Source organism: Osmerus mordax, chromosome 25 (assembly GCF_038355195.1).
Source record: "Osmerus mordax isolate fOsmMor3 chromosome 25, fOsmMor3.pri, whole genome shotgun sequence".
In the NCBI taxonomy this organism is placed as follows: Eukaryota; Metazoa; Chordata; class Actinopteri; order Osmeriformes; family Osmeridae; genus Osmerus; species Osmerus mordax.
The window spans coordinates 453,353-473,010 of record NC_090074.1 but is presented as its reverse complement, the minus strand read 5'-3'; the positions used below and the strand labels follow the sequence as shown (position 1 = coordinate 473,010).

The 19,658-nt window shown below is 46.2% G+C and overlaps 1 protein-coding gene across 1 annotated transcript in view; it reads right to left on the bottom strand.

The window, feature by feature from the left end:
* Positions 1-19,658, bottom strand: part of jam3b (junctional adhesion molecule 3b) — a 25,361-nt gene extending 5,703 nt beyond the window's left edge. The window contains exon 1 of the mRNA XM_067228929.1: positions 19,574-19,658. Within this exon, the coding sequence (XP_067085030.1) occupies positions 19,574-19,658 (85 nt within the window). The remainder of the gene's footprint in view (positions 1-19,573) is intronic.

Sequence of the window (19,658 nt, the reverse complement as noted above, 5' to 3'; positions counted from 1 at the left end):
CCTTGCCTGTCTCTCTCCCTGCCTGTCTCTCTCCCTGCCTGTCTCTCTCCCTGCCTGTCTCTCTCCCTGCCTGTCTCTCTCTCTCTCTCCCTGCCTGTCTCTCTCTCTCCCTACCTGTCTCTCTCCCTGCCTGTCTCTCTCCCTGCCTGTGTGACAGGGGTGCCCATGTGGCAGTAACGGGGCATGGTTGCCCCCCTGCCCAGCCCCTGTGGTAGAGGGATCGGGCTCAGGCCACACAGGCCATGTTGTAGACACACGTACAGGTCAGCACTCATAAACAGCTGTTCCTCAGACCACACCCCTGCCGCTCAGGCAGAGGGTGGGGAGGAGTCATGGGCAGGGTCAGCTGCTTAGAGAAAAACCTCACTGTTGCTTTTTCTACTGGCTGATCTCCACAGTTAAACCAGGACTCAAACTGAGAGCTACATCCTGGCCACTTAGGACATCCTCTTAACCCCCCCCCCCTCCCCCCCGGGGACCATGGTGATATTGTAGCCCCTCCTCTCCATCTGAGGTCATAAATAAAAGTGTCGGGCCTTCAGAAACACAACAGCTCCTGTGGAGCTGCACACTGGGGTCACCAAGGCCCCCGCTGACACCGTGAATTAGCTGAGCACCACACAGTCAGCTCATACCACCGCGCTAGTCAGACGCAAACAGACATGTCTGTCTGGAGGCATAAGGACGTCTAAACTCTGACCCCCCGTCCACCAGCCCTCATCATTAAGAGATGGTGTGTTATCCGTCTCGCTCTCTGCTAAGTCAAGGGCAGTTAGTGTGGGTGTTAAGTCAGGTCTTGACCCAGTGTTCCTGCTCGTCCCAGGGCGTGGGGGCGGTCTGGGGGCTGCACCTGAAGCAGACAGTCTTGTAAGCAGCTTAGTCCGTCTAAGACAATTACAACACAGCTTGTGTTTTCCTGCTGTCGGCGGTTTAAACACCTCACCCAGACTGACGCCATATTGTTGGATCCCTTCTACCTCGTTCTGAGATTAAACTTTGACTCATGTTCTCTGAAACGTGATAGTTCCCTTGTTTGCTATGAATCTGAACTTCAGATCTTTGGAAAGGTGTTCTGAAGTACTCTTTAGATGTTATGTTTTATACAGTACTATTTTGGGAACAGAGAGCAAGTGACAATATTGAAATGTATTTTTTATTAAAAAAATAATAATAAACCTGTCAGTTAGATGACAGTCAAAACACCAAAGTCTGATGTGATCCTGCTTAATATGAGGACACAGGCTGGGAGGAGAGGTCTGTGTGTGTAGAGGACTGTGATGAGGTGGAAATAACAACTGTATAGAAGAAGTTTCTCTGGCTGGTTGGGAAACTTGCTAATGTTTCTGACAAGCCTTGAAGCTAGGATGGTGTCAAACTGTCTTGTTCAAATGTCAATTCTCCTCTTGATTAGAGGAGTCAGCGAAGGAAGGAGATTCTCCACTGGGGGATGTAACGATTAATACGAGCAGTATCTAAACTGAAATTTCGGCCTACTGCCTGCCTGTGCCTGCCATCAGGTAAGGTACAGCTCATTTAGTGCATTGCTTACTGTTATGGTGAACAGATGATCCAATCTTTAGGACATGCATTGAAAACAGATCTCTATGTTTCCAGTGTGTTCAGTGATGTACTAGGTAAGTCTGTAAGACAAAGACACTGTACAGGTCAGGAGAAACATGAACTACTGGACCACATACAGCTCAGGGACTACTACACCACAACAGGATTGTCATTTATACAGATTTAAATTCACCTATTTTGTTAGGTGTGTTAAAGGTGACTACAGTAGACAAGAGCATACTAATCTTGCCAGTAACTCATCCAGCCCTCCACAAGCTCCTGAACAGGGGGTTTAAACACCGGTTTGTCCGCAGGAAGCCTGAGTTCCTCCTGATTTCCCTGTGCTGGCAGCGGCACACAGCTGAGGTAAACACAGACGCCTGATTGGCTCCCAGGTTCTGGGTGAACTCTGTATCCTGTAAAGTTTACATCCTGCCTGTGTTTTGCAGGGTGACAAATGGATCGTTCCTGACAATGGGAAACAGCAGGAGTGGCGTGGCGAGTGACGATGCTGTGAGACCCTGAGAGGGCTGACCCTGCAGGACGCTACAGTGAGGCAGGTGTCTCCCCTCTCTCTTCCCCTCTGTCTCCACATCCTGTCATGCTGTCATCCTGATCTCTCTCTCTTTCCTCTCCCATGGGGGGTATCAGAGGTCCTGACCTTGTCCTGATCTGAGTCTAATCCTGACCCTGACACCTGCATCTGTCTGATGTGAGCTTGGGTGCGTCTCATCTCCCTGCCTCCTCTCCCTGCCTCCTCTCCCTGCAGCGTCTCCCTGCCTCCTCTCCCTGCAGCGTCTCCCTGCCTCCTCTCCCTGCCTCCTCTCCCTGCCTCCTCTCCCTGCCTCCTCTCCCTGCCTCCTCTCCCTGCCTCCTCTCCTGCCTCCTCTGTGGGCCTGGCTTGTTTCTTGTTTTCTTGGTTAATCTCAGTGTGATGCTCTGATAGCTTCCCAGAGATACATCAGTAGACACACCTGGAGACGTGAGGATTACCCTCCCAGAACACAGAGCCTATCAGGGGATCACAGATGATGTCTGTAGAACTGATTAAAGCATTTGAGGTTATTGCTTTATTTTTTATCGTGTTTTAAACTTAAGAAATGTATGTATTCAGTATTTCCCCTGTCTGTTATTGAGGAGAACAGTGTGTGTTCTTCCAGTTCATATTTAGAGAGAGAGACTAGCCCACTAGGAAAACAAACATTCTCTAGATCACCACATCTAGATAACCCTAACCCTCTATTTACCATCTTTAAATCTACTATTCTGTTTTCAGCTTGGCTGAAAATCACACATCATCCATGATCACAAGCTCAAATCATCCATGATCACAAGCGAAGGTTTGGTCGCTGCTCTGAATCTGAGAATAATCTGCGGTTAAGTGTAGCATTAACAAAACATTCAGCACATTTGTTCATTCAGTAGAATATAATTAAGGAAGATAATATTCCTTGTTATTTTTAAAACGCTGCATTGATTCAGTTCCATGTGGAGGAGCAGAGGGACAACAGAGCTCATTACCCTCCCTGGTTCAGCAACTACAATTATATTCTTGTTTATTCCTGCACTGATATTGATTGGATGGTGAATCCAATATTCCAGGTAGACGGGTAGACTGAAGTGCCATATCATAGTTGTTTTTCTGTTGAATGTCCTCTTCCTTTGGGCAGTGTTGTTTTCTGGCTTTCATACTGGACTCTCTTATGAACCCTCACGACCATGCAGTGACATAACTGCTCTTATGAACCCTCACGACCATGCAGTGACATAACTGCTGTGATGGGTTCTACAGGTTCTACAACTTGCAACTCTGGTATTGCAGGGTTCCATCATGCAAAGCTTCTCTGTGTGAATAGTGTCAAACTGGACACTTAACAGCACCATGTTTTTTGACCTCTTTCTATTTCCTCTCACACATCCCCCCCCCACACACACACTCACACTCACACCACTTTACTGCTGAATGATTAGTGTCAGATTCCAAACAAACCACTCTAAAAGGCTCTAGTCAATATAAATACAGATATCTATGAATGTTCTTCTCTATCGACGACCACAGGACAGGAGCAGGACAGTAGGAGAGGCAGGACAGTAGGAGAGGCAGGACAGTAGGAGAGGCAGGACAGTAGGAGAGGCAGGACTGTAGGAGAGGCAGGACAGTAGGAGAGGCAGGAAAGAAGGAGAGGCAGGACTGTAGGAGAGGCAGGACTGTAGGAGATGCAGGACTGTAGGAGATGCAGGACTGTAGGAGAGGCAGGACTGTAGGAGAGGCAGGACAGAAGGAGAGGCAGGACTGTAGGGCTGAAAGGTGCCCTGTCACCAAGGCCGATGACCTGCTGGAGGTCAGTCTCAACACATGACTTGTAAAGGTCCAAAATCCAGATTTCAACTGTTTTTGTATCATTCCGTTCCAGAAGTCTCCCCATTGTGAGGGATGACATAGATTATGAAGAGCTCAGTGGAGCGTCTTTACGTAAGTACAGAAGATTAACACGGCTCCTCCTCTAATGATATAAGACCATATGAAAAATCATTTTCTAGATTTGTCGAAATCTCTTTTCTGAAGTGGCTTGGGAAATCACGAAAACACAACTTCTAGCCTTCAGTGTCGCACAGATAACTTTGTGTTTCTATGAAACTCCTCCGATATGAAAGAAGTGAAGGATGAGGTAGGATCAGGCTGCTGAGGGGGTTGTAGTGACACTGAGCACGCTCAGAACGCTCTGGAGGGGGAGTCACCTGGTTACCAGGAAGCTGGTGTTGCTAGTGGTTACCGGTACGGTAGAGGCTGCATTGAATGACTGAGAGTCAGTTGATCATCATCGCATGCAACTAAAGATTTAAAGATCAGCTTTATTGTAGATGTGAGGCATTGTCTAAACCAGCGCTGAGTTTGAAATGAAAGACCAGCTGACTGTGTGAGGTAGTGGGTACCCCAGCTGACTCTGTGTGTGTGAGGTATTGGGTACCCCAGCTGACTGTGTGTGTGAGGTAGTGGGTACCCCAGCTGACTCTGTGTGTGTGAGGTAGTGGGTACCCCAGCTGACTGTGTGTGTGAGGTAGTGGGTACCCCAGCTGACTCTGTGTGTGTGAGGTAGTGGGTACCCCAGCTGACTCTGTGTGTGTGAGGTAGTGCCTCAGCACAGAGTTTAGAATTGACAGGAGAGACTTTGTATTCCTCCCTCATTCCATCAGGCTAAAAATAGATGAGATGAAGCAGAGATAACACAAGTCCCTGAAGAGACTACCTCATACTGCTCCCCTTCAGAGCACACCACGCTCTGCAGTGTGTGTGCTCTGCAACATCCCTTCAGTCTTACATGCCACACACTGGAAAGTTACACACAAGAGTAAGATGCATGATGTGGTAAAGGGAGAGTGGCCTGCAGTGTGTGGTGTATCCGTTTGGGATTAGATCCTTAAGTCCTCCGCTGCACCTTCTGTCTGCACTATATGAACGTCTCTTTGGAGAAAAGAGTCAGACTCAAGCAGAATGAGTGATATGTAGATGGTAGGAGTAGAGTAAGAGAAAGCTTTCTGATCTGCTGTGGGTCCCACACCAGGTCCCAGACAAGCCAAGGAGAGGTGTGAGGGTGAGAGAGGGGTGAGAGAGGGTGAGGGTGAGAGAGGGTGAGGGAGGGAGAGGGTGAGAGAGGGAGAGGGTGAGAGAGGGAGAGGGTGAGAGAGGGGGGACTGATGGTGTGACAGAATGCCTGAGAGCCTGTCAGACTGCGTCAGCATTAGTCTGCACCTGGCTGGGCTCTGTCCTCCAGCGAACATCCACAGCACCAGTCCACGAGAACCCTCCCAGTCACCTGAGCCACCCTACACCTCTCCCTGACTAGCATGGTACCCTACACCCCTGACTAGCATGGTACCCTACACCTCTGACTAGCATGGTACCCTACACCTCTGACTAGCATGGTACCCTACACCTCTGACTAGCATGGTACCCTACACCTCTGACTAGCATGGTACCCTACACCTCTGACTAGCATGGTACCCTACACCCCTGACTAGCATGGTACCCTACACCCCTGACTAGCATGGTACCCTACACCCCTGACTAGCATGGTAGCGGGATTCCAGTTCCTCACATCTCAGCATTACTGTGGAATACGAGATGTGATCTGCACATGACATGTGAAGTGCTTCTGAAAGTGTTTTCTAAATGGTCTGAGCAGATCACCCTCAGTCACACTCATGCCAAACAATCCTGGCTTTATTATGCAACTGTTCTGTGCCTGAATTTTAAATTTCCCAGGTTCTTTAGCTGTTGGTTCTCATGCTCAGGGCCTCACCGCCTGTCTGCTAATGGAGACCTTTGTTTAGTGACACACATTTGAGTCTCTCGTAGAGAGGATGAATGCTAAGTAAACAATTAGGATGGAGCCTATTGTGTCTCAGGAATGATGACATTCCAGATATAACTATTATAGAAGCTGATTATCCTTACATCCTACTGACTCAGATGAGAAGGCAATCATGGGACACTGTAAACAGGACAGGCATCAGGGATTTTGAATCACAATAGAACGCTTCTGGTATGGCCATCTCTCGGTTATTTTCTGTGTGAAAACGTTAAGAATGTAAATATACTGGGATAATTTAATGCTCCATTTGTTCCCTGTGACGTGTCAAGATGGGTCTAGAACACCAGCACTCTGTGTTCACCAGATAGAAAACCCTCCAAATAAATACAAGACTTCTGTGAGATTTACAGCTGTTTGGAACTATCCCGCTAAAACTGATGTAAATAAATCTAACCGTAACTGTCAAATTAACAGCCACAAATTTAGTTTTCTTCTTTTTTGTATTTTTCCATCGTATACAGTAGTGAAGAGCTATAATAGTTATGTGTTCTGGTATGGTTTAAATACGCTGCTGTGAGTGGTATGCACACCGTTTAACACCCTTTTAAATAAACTTTCCACACACAAGTATGCCGCTAAACCCAAAGGCAACAAGGAATCAGCAAGCAGGACTGATCTGATAAAATCAACAAATCTTAAATTGCAATATTTTAATCATCTTTGCCTGTAGCAGCTATCTAAATATTTATACCTGGGGCAGACATTTGCACAGAAATGTAGTAAAGTATTAGTATAGTGGTGTAGCAAAAGGCCTTATTACCGATCATAAATAATGAGCCAAAGATGAAACTGATATGCAGCGAGTTTTAGTATCAGTGCTGACATTTAGTGATACAGGTTAGTAATGATGCGAGTGGGCGTCCGAGGCAGCGGGCTGGTGAGTTATTCCCCACGAGGGTGAGAACAGGTTAGCGTTCGAGAGGCATAAGCGGTATTTATAGAGGCTGTCAGCGCGGACCGAGGCCCCTACCGCCTGCTAATCGTGCTCTCAGGTAAAGGAGAGCTGCAGAATCTCATGCAGCATCACAGCCAGCGCCGCCTCCACCCTCCTCACTAACAACATCCGTCGGTAGCTTATTTCTCAAACTCCCTGGGTCGTCCCTGGGTCGTCCCTGGGTCGTCCCCATTGAGAATGATGCTGAAAACACCTCCTTTAAAAGCCAACTGCTGCAGGAAGCAGATTATTGGAGGGGCGTCTTCCTCCTGTCGCAGCCCTGTGACGTGCCTACATGCCAGACCAGCCTCATACCACACATCTAAATAAATTGGGGGGCTCCACTGTGAAGGCTTAGAGAGATCTAGGGGCCTAATGCAGCTCAACACAGAGAGTTTTGGCTGGTAGACCGAGTCAATCCTGAGCTTGAATCTGCTACCATGAAAATCTGTGTTAAATTGCATCACACTCTGTGCCAGAATTAGCTGCTCACTGTACTGTGCACAGATGGCACAGGCCATGCACCCTGCGAATGACTCGCATTCCTGTCCAGCCAGACTGCCCAGCTAGCCCTAACCCTAAATCCTAATTAGGAATGTCATTTCCAGCCCAGCCCTTTCCAAGTGTGATGAAAAGCCTGGAGTTGTTGGATAGAGAGTACGACGAGAAGCATTCAGTGAATCTTTTTCTTTTTTTCCTGTATGAGAAATACTATGATTACTAAGACAACCCAAGATATAGTAACTGCAGGGAGATATTTCTCATGGGGGTTTTTATGCTGTTCATATAGTAAACCCTGCTGGTGCTCTGCTCTGTAATACGTTTGTGTTTAGGTTAAACCTCCAGCAGTGAAAGCTACATTATAAATATCATCATCCTATATCCAAAGCTTTAAGCCCATCCCCGCGTCACAATCTACACCTCCTCCCTCATCTCTGCATGTCTGATATTAACATGTCCATACTGCCCTCCTCAACACACAAATCCTTCATAATTCCTCTCGAGATCAAAAGACACGTCTCCACTCGAGCGCTTTGTTGTCAGTTAAATCTGAACGCTGTTCATGTTCACAACAACCCCAGCGGTACAGTCCAAGCTGCTGCCGTCCTGGCCGTGCAGTGGGACTGAGGCTCAGCCATTGTAGCCTGGGCTGTGGTGATAAGCAGCCATTGTTCAGTGTGTGGCTGGTCGTCAGACAGCAGTGAGGTAAGGCTTGTCTGACAGCTGAATAATAACACCACACTGCTAGCAGAGCCATGTTGACTTAGCACGAGCAAAAGCCTTAATCCGACCCACTTCCTGCACCAAACGATGGTCATTTCCTCTGCTGAGAATGGCAGCCTGTGCCCTGTGCCACTCCCTCTGGGGCTGGTGGGACAGCCAGCACGGTGGGTTGTTTACAGCCTTTTTATCTCCTTATTTAGGTCGCCGTGAACAATAATCATATTGGTTGTCGTATGCCAGGTCCCTGAGACGTGTTCCAGGACCAGAGCTGGTCCCTGTTCAGCATCCACACAGTTGTGGTGTCTGACAGCCTGGACTAGTAGCGGAGGCGACCGCTCAGGAAGCTTATGAAGTCTCCATAATAGGGCCTCCCGACTGCATTCAGTCCAGTCATCAAGATGTTATCTGCTATAGAACAGCAGCACAAACCCAGAGCTCCTATTGTGCTCTGCTCCAGCTTGGCCCCCCACAGCCTGGAGGATTCATTGGTCTTTGTTTGCACTTCTGAACAACAAAAGCCAACTTGTGCAGCAACTCTGAAGGCAAGGGCTGTTCATAAACTGTCTGGCAAATGATTATCTTATGTACTCTATTAAGGTCAGTGAGAAGAGTTTCAGCCCTTCACATGCTGTTTCTAATTGCACAATAATTGTTTTTATCAATTTGACATTGATTTCAGGATACAGTTGAGGGTCCATAGAATTCGCAGGGTTAGGGTTAACACTTCGCAGGTTTCGCTTTCTCGTTTCTTGGTTTTCATTATCGATGTTGGCCAGAGAATGGCTCCATCTCTCCTGTCTCCAGCACCGTAGCATCTGTAGGGCCTGGGTCCGCACACTGCAGTCTGTCTGGGTCCGCACACTGCAGTCTGTCTGGGTCCGCACACTGCAGTCTGTCTGGGTCCGCACACTGCAGTCTGTCTGGGTCCGCACACTGCAGTCTGTCTGGGTCTATAAGCTCTGACTTTCAATAACATTAGTTTAGCATGCAGGCGACGCAAAGCCAAGCTCTATAGCAACCGAGGGAATAATGAGCCGCCCCTAACCTTTGCTTTCACTGGTGATTCCAGAGCAGTGATGTACAGCCAAGCTAGAGCCTTAAATCAAGGTGACCAACCCCTATTACTCCATGAATAGCCTTTGGAAAATGATCGTCAGTTACGCAAGACGGCATACAGAAGACATGAGCTGGGAGGGGGACATGACGGTTACGCTTAATGTGAATGTGGAATGCTGCGTTGTAATTGGCTGTCCTCCTTACTGATCTTCCCCGGAAGAATCTGTAGGGTCCTGCTGCCCAGACAGAATCATGTCAAAAGTAGCATTATAAAAAGTATAAATTGGAAATACACAGGAATGACTTAGTAATTAAATGGTCTTGAGTGTTGGTGATATATTACAAGAGTGTAAGAAGGCACAATGTTGTTCCTATAGGTGTTTCTATGAGTTCTTGATAGTTCATGTCACCTTAAAGTGCCTGACAGACTTTTTTTGCAAAGCTGTGGGAAACATTTCTGAACCAACTGTTTGTGCTTCGTAAGCCATTCTGGAGCAGCGCGCCGCGCGGAGGAGGACTGGAGAATGTTAGCTGAACACACGTCTGTGATTCTGGGGGGAAGAGCTTTCACAGGTGAACCCCTGTTCTGATTGGCCGGGGGTCGCATGTCACAGGCCCTCACATTCCTCCCATAGTGGCTTCAAAAGAGAGAGTCTCTGCCCTCAGACAGCCTATAACCACAACCTTCCCAGTTGGGTATACTGGCTTCCTGAACTGGTGTTTGTTTAACAACAAGACTTGTTAGAGTGAACTTTCCAAAAAGTTATTTTATAAAATCTGATTGTGAAGTGGCAGATCAATTCTATTCGACCTTAGCAATGTGTAGCATCTGCAAAGGAAAAATACAATAAGCTATTAAAGTGGGACTTGTATTCAGATAGTTGTTTACATAACTGACAAAAGAAGAGGCCTTCTTCTTAGAGCAGACAAATGATTCAGCACTTTCCATGCAGCACTTTGGCCTGACACAGTACATAAATGAGAATAAATAAAAATCCTTTCCAACTGCAGGATCCCAATGCTCGTCCTTTTCCAAAAAAGGATAGAGACATCAAATGTGATTCCCGAGGAGAGCAAGTGACCCAGAGAGCATGTGTGAAAGCAGACTGCAGACTCACATAGTTAGCATAAGCCGGCTGAGTGCTGGGGACAGGGAATGTAGCTCAGCAACAGATGGGGAGAGGAGGGCTGGGGGGTGGCATACAGGCCAGTTACCCCCGCTCTTATCACCTGCTTGGGGGAGGAGGGGGGAGGGGACTCCCCATGGGAAATGCCAGACAATTGTCAGATGGCAGAAACGTCCAGCTCTGCGGATGTTTCTTCAACATTAACCAAGCTATGCAGTCACAGGAAGTTAGACGTAACTGTTATATAAAAGGTTACAGTGCAACCTGTTGCCCGGAAAACATAGATGACCGCCTTCCGTTTTAACGGTCAGAGGCCTGCTGTGGTAGTCAGAGGCTTCCAGTCACTGTTGAACCCAGAATATCTCCATAGTGTCATGTCTGATGTGGCAGGGTAGGTCATCGTGACAAACTGGGGCCCAACCAGTCACCCTAGGATCAACACATCACCACTCATCACCACTATTACCTCAGCGACCTGCCAGAAACTTCTGAGGAGACTTTGTTTATAGACCCACTGCTTTTGTCTCTTATTTAAATCTCAGAAAGATGGAGTAGTAATTCAGAAGGCTCAGATTAGTCATCGTAAAGAAACATGCAGCCATCTGGACGATGATCCAGGAAGAACACTCCTCCCTCTCACATAATCCTCTGTCCTCCCTCCATCCTCCTTCCATCCTCCCTCCCTCCCTCCATCCTCCTTCCATCCTCCCTCCGTCCATCCTCCCTCCGTCCATCCTCCCTCCGTCCATCCTCCCTCCGTCCATCCTCCCTCCTCCTAACCCGCCAGACATGAAGCCACCTTGTCAGAACCGTCATCTCACGCTCCCTTTACAGGCCTTCTCATGTGTGCGTATGTCCTGGATTCATTTTGGAGATAATTATGTTGTAAATGAACCATTTGTGACTAAATGATTCAGATTTACAGTATTGTTACTGTCCTTTGGCACTCCCATTTTTATATGACTCAGCCAAGCGACAGCCAGGGGGTAAAAAGCTTTAATTGGAAATGATTACAGCCAAACCTATTAGTGGAGTGAGGAGAATATTTAGTCAATTACCATGACGACAGTATGGAATGTCCTGATTGCCGGTTGTAATCTTTGCAGTTACACATAGCAATTAACCCCACCCCTGATAAGTGATGTCTCTAACTGATTAGCCAACTGCTGACCTAATCTCTTTAAATGCACTGTACCCACTAAACCCTGATGGGAAGACTAGAAAACAGACGTAAGCACCGAGGTTTAACCTACATACACCACACCAGCCACCTCTAATGCTCACATCTGGGGTCTGTCTGTGTGAACTACTGTCTTTTAACGTGCAGGCGAAACACACTCTTCCTGTCCAGAACCAGGCCAGGCCTGGGCGTGCGTGCGCTGGGCGAGCGTGCGCTGGGCGAGCGTGCGCCGGGCGAGCGTGCACCGGGCGAGCATGCGCCGGGCGAGCGTGCACCGGGCGAGCGTGCACCGGGCGAGCGTGCGCTGGGCGTGCGTGCGCTGTAGCCTGGACCTACAGGACAGTGCCCACAGCCACGAGGGCCGTGATCCTGAGTGTTGATGATCTGAAATAAAACTGCATGGTTGGTCAGTTCCACATGGATGATCCTCCGTGCCCAGCTGGGGTGAAGGACGGTTAAGAGCCTGCACTCATCATCCTACAGATATAGATTCCTTCTGAAAGTGTAGTGGAAAATGCATGAACCCATAAGATCATTGTTCTAGTTCAAGGCAGATAGCTGGAGCTGCTTTCAGAGGGTCTTTGGCTCGGCTCGTGTTTAGCGGCTTGTGTTCTTCAGTCTCACCGGGCTGTCTGAGTGCTGTTCCTTTACCTGCTCCCCCTCCCCACAACACTTTTGTTCTCCTGTTCTGTACCAGGCTTATTTATTTTCCCGATAAATTATTTGTTAGTTATATTGTGACTGTAGTTTTACACGTTTAATATTTCAGGAGAACGACACATCTCTGCTGCGATTGTTCTAAGATGAGACTGGTTCCAGGCCTGCGCGTGCAGGGAGGGCGACGGAACATCAGATGCTAACTCCTCTGTCACTGCTCCTGAGCAAAGGGTGAGTCACTGTACTGTCATCAGATTTCACAATTTAGTGAATCACTCGACTGTTCCTCCCTGCTTCAGTCTATAGCCTTCTAGTTCCATTATGAAATGTACAGGAATAAACATATTCAAAGCAGGATCCCTCCTGGAACATTGTCCAACAGGACAGTGTACAGTACACTGTATGAGTCCAGCACATAACTACAGAAGCAATAACAGTGAGTGTAGAAGTGCTCAGGGTGGCTACAACCTGGATCAGCAGTCAATAAGGTCCTGGTTTGTGAGCGCAGTGTGCTATATTAATCTCTTTAAACCATTAGCCATAAATAAACATTTGATACTGTCATGCACATCTTGTGTCCTAGTAGGGACATTCAAGCAGCAGCTAAACACCATGCCGTTCTCTTAGCAATTTTAGAAATATGGTTGAAGCCAATCACAGCTGGCGATACAGAGTCCAGCCGTAGGGGACCGCAGCCCATCTAGCTTCAGAAGGCAGGCTGGGTACGTAGAGGACATGACGGCAGTGGCAGGCAGGGCACTACAGCTTGCAGATAATTGTCATTCTGTCATGATGCGCATGCAAGCTTAAGGGAGTCTCATTTTATGGTCAATTGATGATTCAGAGCAATGTTGGAGACCCTGTTAGTCCTCTTGTGGAGTTGAGATCAGCGTGATTCCTGCCCGCGTGAGCGTTCCCACGACAACATTAGGAGCTGCACAGACATACATTTCTATCACAATCTGTCGTAATCCTGATTCTTAAAACATTATTCTTGCTTCTGTTGGGATTAAATTGGTTTTAAAGGGGCAACTTTAATCTTTGTCTCATGTTGCAACAAATCATTTTTCTTAGTTCATAAATTGTCATTTTTAAACAGTCTTCTCTCTCCTAGTCTTGGACTCATCGCGGGGTCGCTGTAAATTGCTTCTGGTGCAGCAGAACCCCAATCCAACTAGCTCCTTTCAATTACAAGGTCCGCTGTGCATCTCCAAGCGTTTTTGTTATATTTTGGGGTTTTTAAATTACTCTTTCAAGTGTCACACAATCTCTTAATAATACTGCCTGATTCTGCCGGCTGTGAGAAACATTTCCAAGGTTTGAATTTCCATTGGTTTAAAAGGAGTTATCTTTTAGCTCTGATAAGGACCTCTGAGTAAACATGTTAAGCCTGGTCTGTTAGCAGAACTTTGGTCTACGAGGAAGGATGATAAGATAGTGTGGTTATATTTGAAGAAGTCTCCATGGAATTTTAAGTTAAAAAAAAAGGAGGGCAATTCTGTTGCACTGGTCCTTCGCCGGTTCCTGGAAGCTTGCTTATCACGTACCATCGTATTTATGGCTGAATTCAGGGCGAATTCACAGGATCCTGTTACAGCAGTGACACATGTCCACCAAACCGCTGAGTAGTGATGTGAATGACTGTTAATAAGGACTGTTGATATGGCTGTTGATATGGCTGTTGATATGGCTGTTGATAAGACTGTTGATAAGACTGTTGATATGGCTGTTTTATGGCTGTTGATATGGCCGTTTAACCTCCCTCTCTTCCTTTCTGTCACATAGGAGGGACATAGAGCGTTACCCAGGCGGCCCTGTAGCAGGTCTCTGTCAAGGGCCACCATGTTACAAACTCGCCACTTATGTCTGGCATTACGGCAAATATCTCAGGCACGCCCTTCCCCTGGCTGCTGTCAGTTACACGTGGCAGCTGGGTAAAAGCACTGCTGCCCAGTCCCATCCACCAGCCCTGAAACATGAGTGGGTCGACTTCATCTCCATGATCCAGTGTGACAGGATCAGAAAATGCCATTAATGTCCCTAGATATTATCACTTTGGTATTTATTTATTCATGTTCCATCCAACAAATTTTATTTCTTTTTCCACCCAACTAACGATGAAGTTTTAATGGATGGTAGCCCTTAGTAGGTCAGCTCTATGTACTATGAAGAAGTAGCCCGCTTCAAATCCCAGGCTATCCTTTCCTCTAATTATTTGGAGATCTCCTCAGTCTCAACATTCCTGATGCATTTACTCGAAGAAAAAACAAGTCAAATAATTCCCTCGCCAACTCCTGCCATGTTAAAAGCAGTATTTAAAACTGTGGAATAGATCCTGCTTAAAACCTTCTTCTTACCAGTTAAGAAGCCTGTTGGTGTTAGTCTCTAACAACAGATTGACAGATGGTCTGGTTACAATCTGCCCTCTCCAGGCTGGTCAGTCAGCTAAATGCACATTGCTGGTCTGATGTTGTTTAGCAGCAGGGCAGACTATTGATCCTATTCTCTCTGTTGTCACACGCTAATTAAGAAACAGTTCCTTGGAGACAGAAAGGAAAAACCTAGTGGAGTGTATTTGATTAAAACATAATATCCATGTTACAAAAAGGGGATACTGTAAGATCTAAAATAACATAAAAAGCTACTAATGTACTTTACATTAAGGTTACAATAACTACCATGTAGTTACATAGCAATACTTATAGGAAGAACTAAGTAGTTACACTTCATTACGGTTTAGTGGTAAAGTTATTACTGTTGAAATACCAAAACAATCTTCATATTAACATGCTAGCGGTAATGTAGGACAGTTTGATGGGGCCTGTAATTATCTGGATAAGAATCTAGGTAGCAGTGTCCTGGGAGTCAGCAGTCGTCTGGATGTTCTGATCTGGAGCCGGTCGTCAGAGTGAGCATGATGCGATGCTGCGTTAGGGTTAGGGTTAGGCTTCTGCCTGATGATGAATCATTTGTAGCGTATGTGTTGCTGGGGTGGATAAAGCATCTGGGCCGATTACATGGGAACAACACCACCCTAACCCTCCTCCACACCACCTCAACACCACCCTAACCCTCCTCCACACCACCTCAACACCACCCTAACCCTCCTCCACACCACCTCAACACCACCCTAATCCTCCTCAACACCACCCTAACCCTCCTCCACACCACCTCAACACCACCCTAACCCTCCTCCACACCACCTTAACACCACCCTAACCCTCCTCCACACCACCTTAACACCACCCTAACCCTCCTCCACACCACCTTAACACCACCCTAATCCTCCTCCACACCACCTCAACACCACCCTAACCCTCCTCCACACCACCTTAACACCACCCTAATCCTCCTCCACACCACCTTAACACCACCTTAACCCTCCTCCACACCACCTTAACACCACCCTAACCCTCCTCCACACCACCTTAACACCACCCTAACCCTCCTCCACACCACCTTAACACCACCCTAACCCTCATCCACACCACCCCTAACCCTCCTCCACACCACCTTAACACCACCCTAACCCTCCCAGTTACTGCGGTTACATGCACATCCCACCACCCTAACCCTTCTCTTCCCCAGTTACTCAATCCTATGTTACCAAACGACCCACTCCCTTTGGATGAACACCAACATTTCTGAGTGATTTTTAACCAAAACAAATCTGCTGCAAAGCCAGTACTACAGTACCATGTGAAAGCGTTTCAGTTTGATGTATGAAGTCACAGGATGGCACATAGTTTTGGAATAGTACTACTTTATATTGTAAATGAAATGGTGTTTAACTAAATGCATGCATCCATCTCTGACAAGGCCACACATCTGAATGAGAAGTTTCACCTCAGTCTGACATACCAGCTTAACCTTGCCTGTGCCCTGTCATTAAGACATTCATCTGAATTGACTGCTTCCCAAATGTTGATCGATGGTGTTCTCGTCTGACCTGTGAGAGCCCAGGCTGTGTCCTGAGAACCAAGACTCCGCCACAGACAGGATTCCTCCCCAAGGAATCACATGACCACCTCTAAACATCCTCAAACAGGAAGTCATCCCAACACTGCCCCTACACTCAGACAGATGATAGGAGACTAGATTAGCCACTAAATACAAAGTCAACAAAAGAATACTGCCTTACGCCACAAAGCTAACAATGGATTCTTGCTGCTCTTGACAGAAAAAGGTTTTGCTGTATCAATCTTCTCTTTTGTTCACATACTTTTATCAACGTTCAGAGAACGTACATGCTTAAAATTCCTGGAAGGTTAGCGTGTTTTGAGCTTTTGCACCCATGTCTACCGAGCTGACAGGTTTACCAGGCTAAACATTCATTAAAACAGGATAGGCGCTGGCTTCGATCACCTTTCATGCTCTTGGCGAGAGGTTTATGTGGATTGTCGTCTCATGAAAGGACATATGAACACAGGTGGACTTCTAACTCCCACAAAGCTGCCACCACCTCTTTCCCTTCTGTCCACCTACCAGAGAAACCCTCAGGCCTTTATCTAAACATTCAGAAATATCACTACACAGTACATGACGGCTTCCGCCCATGTGGTTGTGATTGGAATGCTGCATGTGCCGCTAACAACAGTGTCTGAGGTTTGGATGCCTGGATAGATATTTCTGTCCGTAGCCTCTGCGCCCGAACACCTTCCTCATGTGCTCAGCTGCTTCAGGGCTCTGTGCTGTTTGTCCTTGTGGCAGAGAAATGCCGTGTGTATGTGGAGCACGAATGTACTGATGTGGATAATAAAGCATGATGCTATAGTTATCTACTGAGCACTGTATCCTACATGTCTCTTGATACATCTGAGTTTTATGTCTCAAGAACAACATGAGTAAAAACAGAGAAGTATGTAAAGTACAGGGGGTTCATGTTGTCACACAATTGCTTTTGGGGTTAAAAGGTTCAACTATTCAACTAATAAGAACTGACTGGGACTCAGGGGTTCCTTGTGTGAAATCCATTTTTCTATCTTTCTATTTTTTTTATCTTTCTTTGCCATTTACTGTCTACAGTAAAATGTCAGGCTGTGTGTGACTCGCCCTGAAGGGTTCCTACATACCATGCAGGGAATAACCAAACATTTGCTCACAAGCTGTTGGTGGAAAGGGAAGCATTTGACAACAAGCCCCCCCCCCTGGAGCTAGCTTGATCAGCACTTTCCCCAGGACTCCATAAGCAGCTATACCGCACGTGCCAAACAATGCCAAGACACCTGTTTGGGGGCTCCTTTAAAATACATACTTGTTCAGTTGTTTGCTGTTAAAAGAGTTTACCCAGTCAAAATGTGTCCGCTATTCTGTGAAGCGCTGCAAGGCCGAACCGCTTGGCATGATGAAATGACCTATCAAAGAGAAGCCCTCCACACATCACTCCACATAAGACAGCTGTCTGTCTCTGCTGATAGAGGTCTCTGCTTCCTCTGAGATGCCAGGAGGCACAAAACAACTAGGCCTACAACTGGAGTTTCAAATGTCGCTTGGCTTAGTCATGTAGAGTAATCAATTTCTGACTAATTTGCAAAAAGGTCATTCATCAAGCCTGAAATTACATTTGCTAGTGTCCCACTTTCAAGGCTGTACAAGGTAGATCAGGCTGTACAAGGCAGAAGTGATTTATTAGGATTTTGAACAGGTGGTTTCTCTAAGATCGTGAGAATGCCAGTAGTGAAGCTGAGGTTTATGTTGGCAGAGTTCTGATCTGCTTTGAGCGTTGTCCAAGCCCCTACATACTGGCAGGAGTACCAGGCAACAGCATTCCTAAGTGCTTACCCCTGTTCTGAGAAATTCAGGTAAAAACAATAGTGGAAAATGGCAGAATGTTCTTGCAGGCATTTTATTATCCACAAAACAAGTCCAAACAAATAAGGCTACATTCCTACAACTTTCTTGCGCCTTTAAATTATGTTCAGTAGTCCTACCTAAAAGACATAATGATGTCAGATAACTGAGACATCATTTTCTTTATTAAATGAATTCCATGGACACACATTTGCATTTCTCAAGATGACTCAAGTAATGCATCTATTAAAATGGAAATTTATTTCCCCTCTTTTTATCCACCAGTCAACAAGTCTGCCTTTTAATTTAATATTTAAAGGCTACCAGACTGCAAGGAGGCCGTGTGAGACACTGCAACATTTCTACCTCCTAATTAAATCCACTGAGGTTTAAACCAATCCGCACACTTGGATGATCAGAAGCTAACGGCGTGGTGTGAAGGCTCGGGCTGCCTTTGTTCTGCCCCGTCCTCGCGCCGCTCGCCCAGCCCTCAGACAGATGACCCGCCGACCCTCTAGTTCTGCTACAGGCTATGGCCTCATTTTGGTGATTTATTTTGCTTTTGCTTTAACAAGCCAAGTGATGATTAATTAAAGTTAGTAAACAGCATTTAAAATATATAAAACTTGTTTTGAGGATATAGACTTAAGAGTTTCTAAACGCCCTTTTAATGCCGTGGTATTTTGATTTTGGCAAATTATTTGCATATTGTATCACTAAACTAAGGCAAATGGGAAAATCCAAAATTGCCTAATTTTAATATTTCAGGTTTCCAAAAGGATGAGATGGCCTAGTCGTCGAAACACAAAGCTTTACATTAACAAATGGCATATACCCTTTCTCAAATGTCATCAAACTGATTAGATTTGGGGAGATAAAGATGGTCCATCGATCGTTCCGAGAGAGCTAATAAAAACTTTCAAACTCTGTTTAAGGACAGAAGCACGCGCTGCCCGCTGGCCTGCACAAGCTCCTCCCGCGGTCCGTCTGTTCCCGTGGAAAACTACCGTTATCTCGCATCACTGGATCTAGCGCCGTACGGTTTATAACAAGCTAGATATATATTTAACAACTTCACTATAGATAACTGGAAATTTCAAGATATCATTTCAGAATGTATGAACGTCTGTTTGTCTAAATATCCAACACCTAAAACTTTTGGAACTATAGAAGTCGCCAAACCGACAAATCCAACCTTGTAACCGAAAACCACCAAATTGACCAAAGCAGAATGTTTTCTTTAGATAATGCTCGGTTAAATTATAACTCGGAAATAGATGTCGATGTTTTAAATAACTGTTTAGGAATAGTTCTCCAAGACACGCTTCACAAAGCCAGACAGTGAAACACTGTCCGTTAGAAACGGCATTTCATCGAGTCAGTAGTGCTCACGCTCTAGCGTTATGATGACAAACAAATTCCGTTATCAGTCGTTTTCAAATATTCTTTGACATACAATGATCTAAACACTTTTCTCTGTGTGGGGTGAATGGTTTGATACTGTAAGGTATATTTAGTTAGGTCAGAAAGAATCACAACTAATCAGACACAAATGTAACACTTAACCGGCACACGAGTCGAAAGTAAATTCAGGATAGAACCGATCACCCACGGATCTTTCCGGAGTAATAATACTCGGTTAGGAATCTATAACATGAATTTAGCTACTTACAGTGAGTTGAGAGGAGGACCAGAAAGCAAGCCAGACGTGTTAACGCCATCTTGAAGTCGATGCAATGTTCAGTTTGGCTGTACAT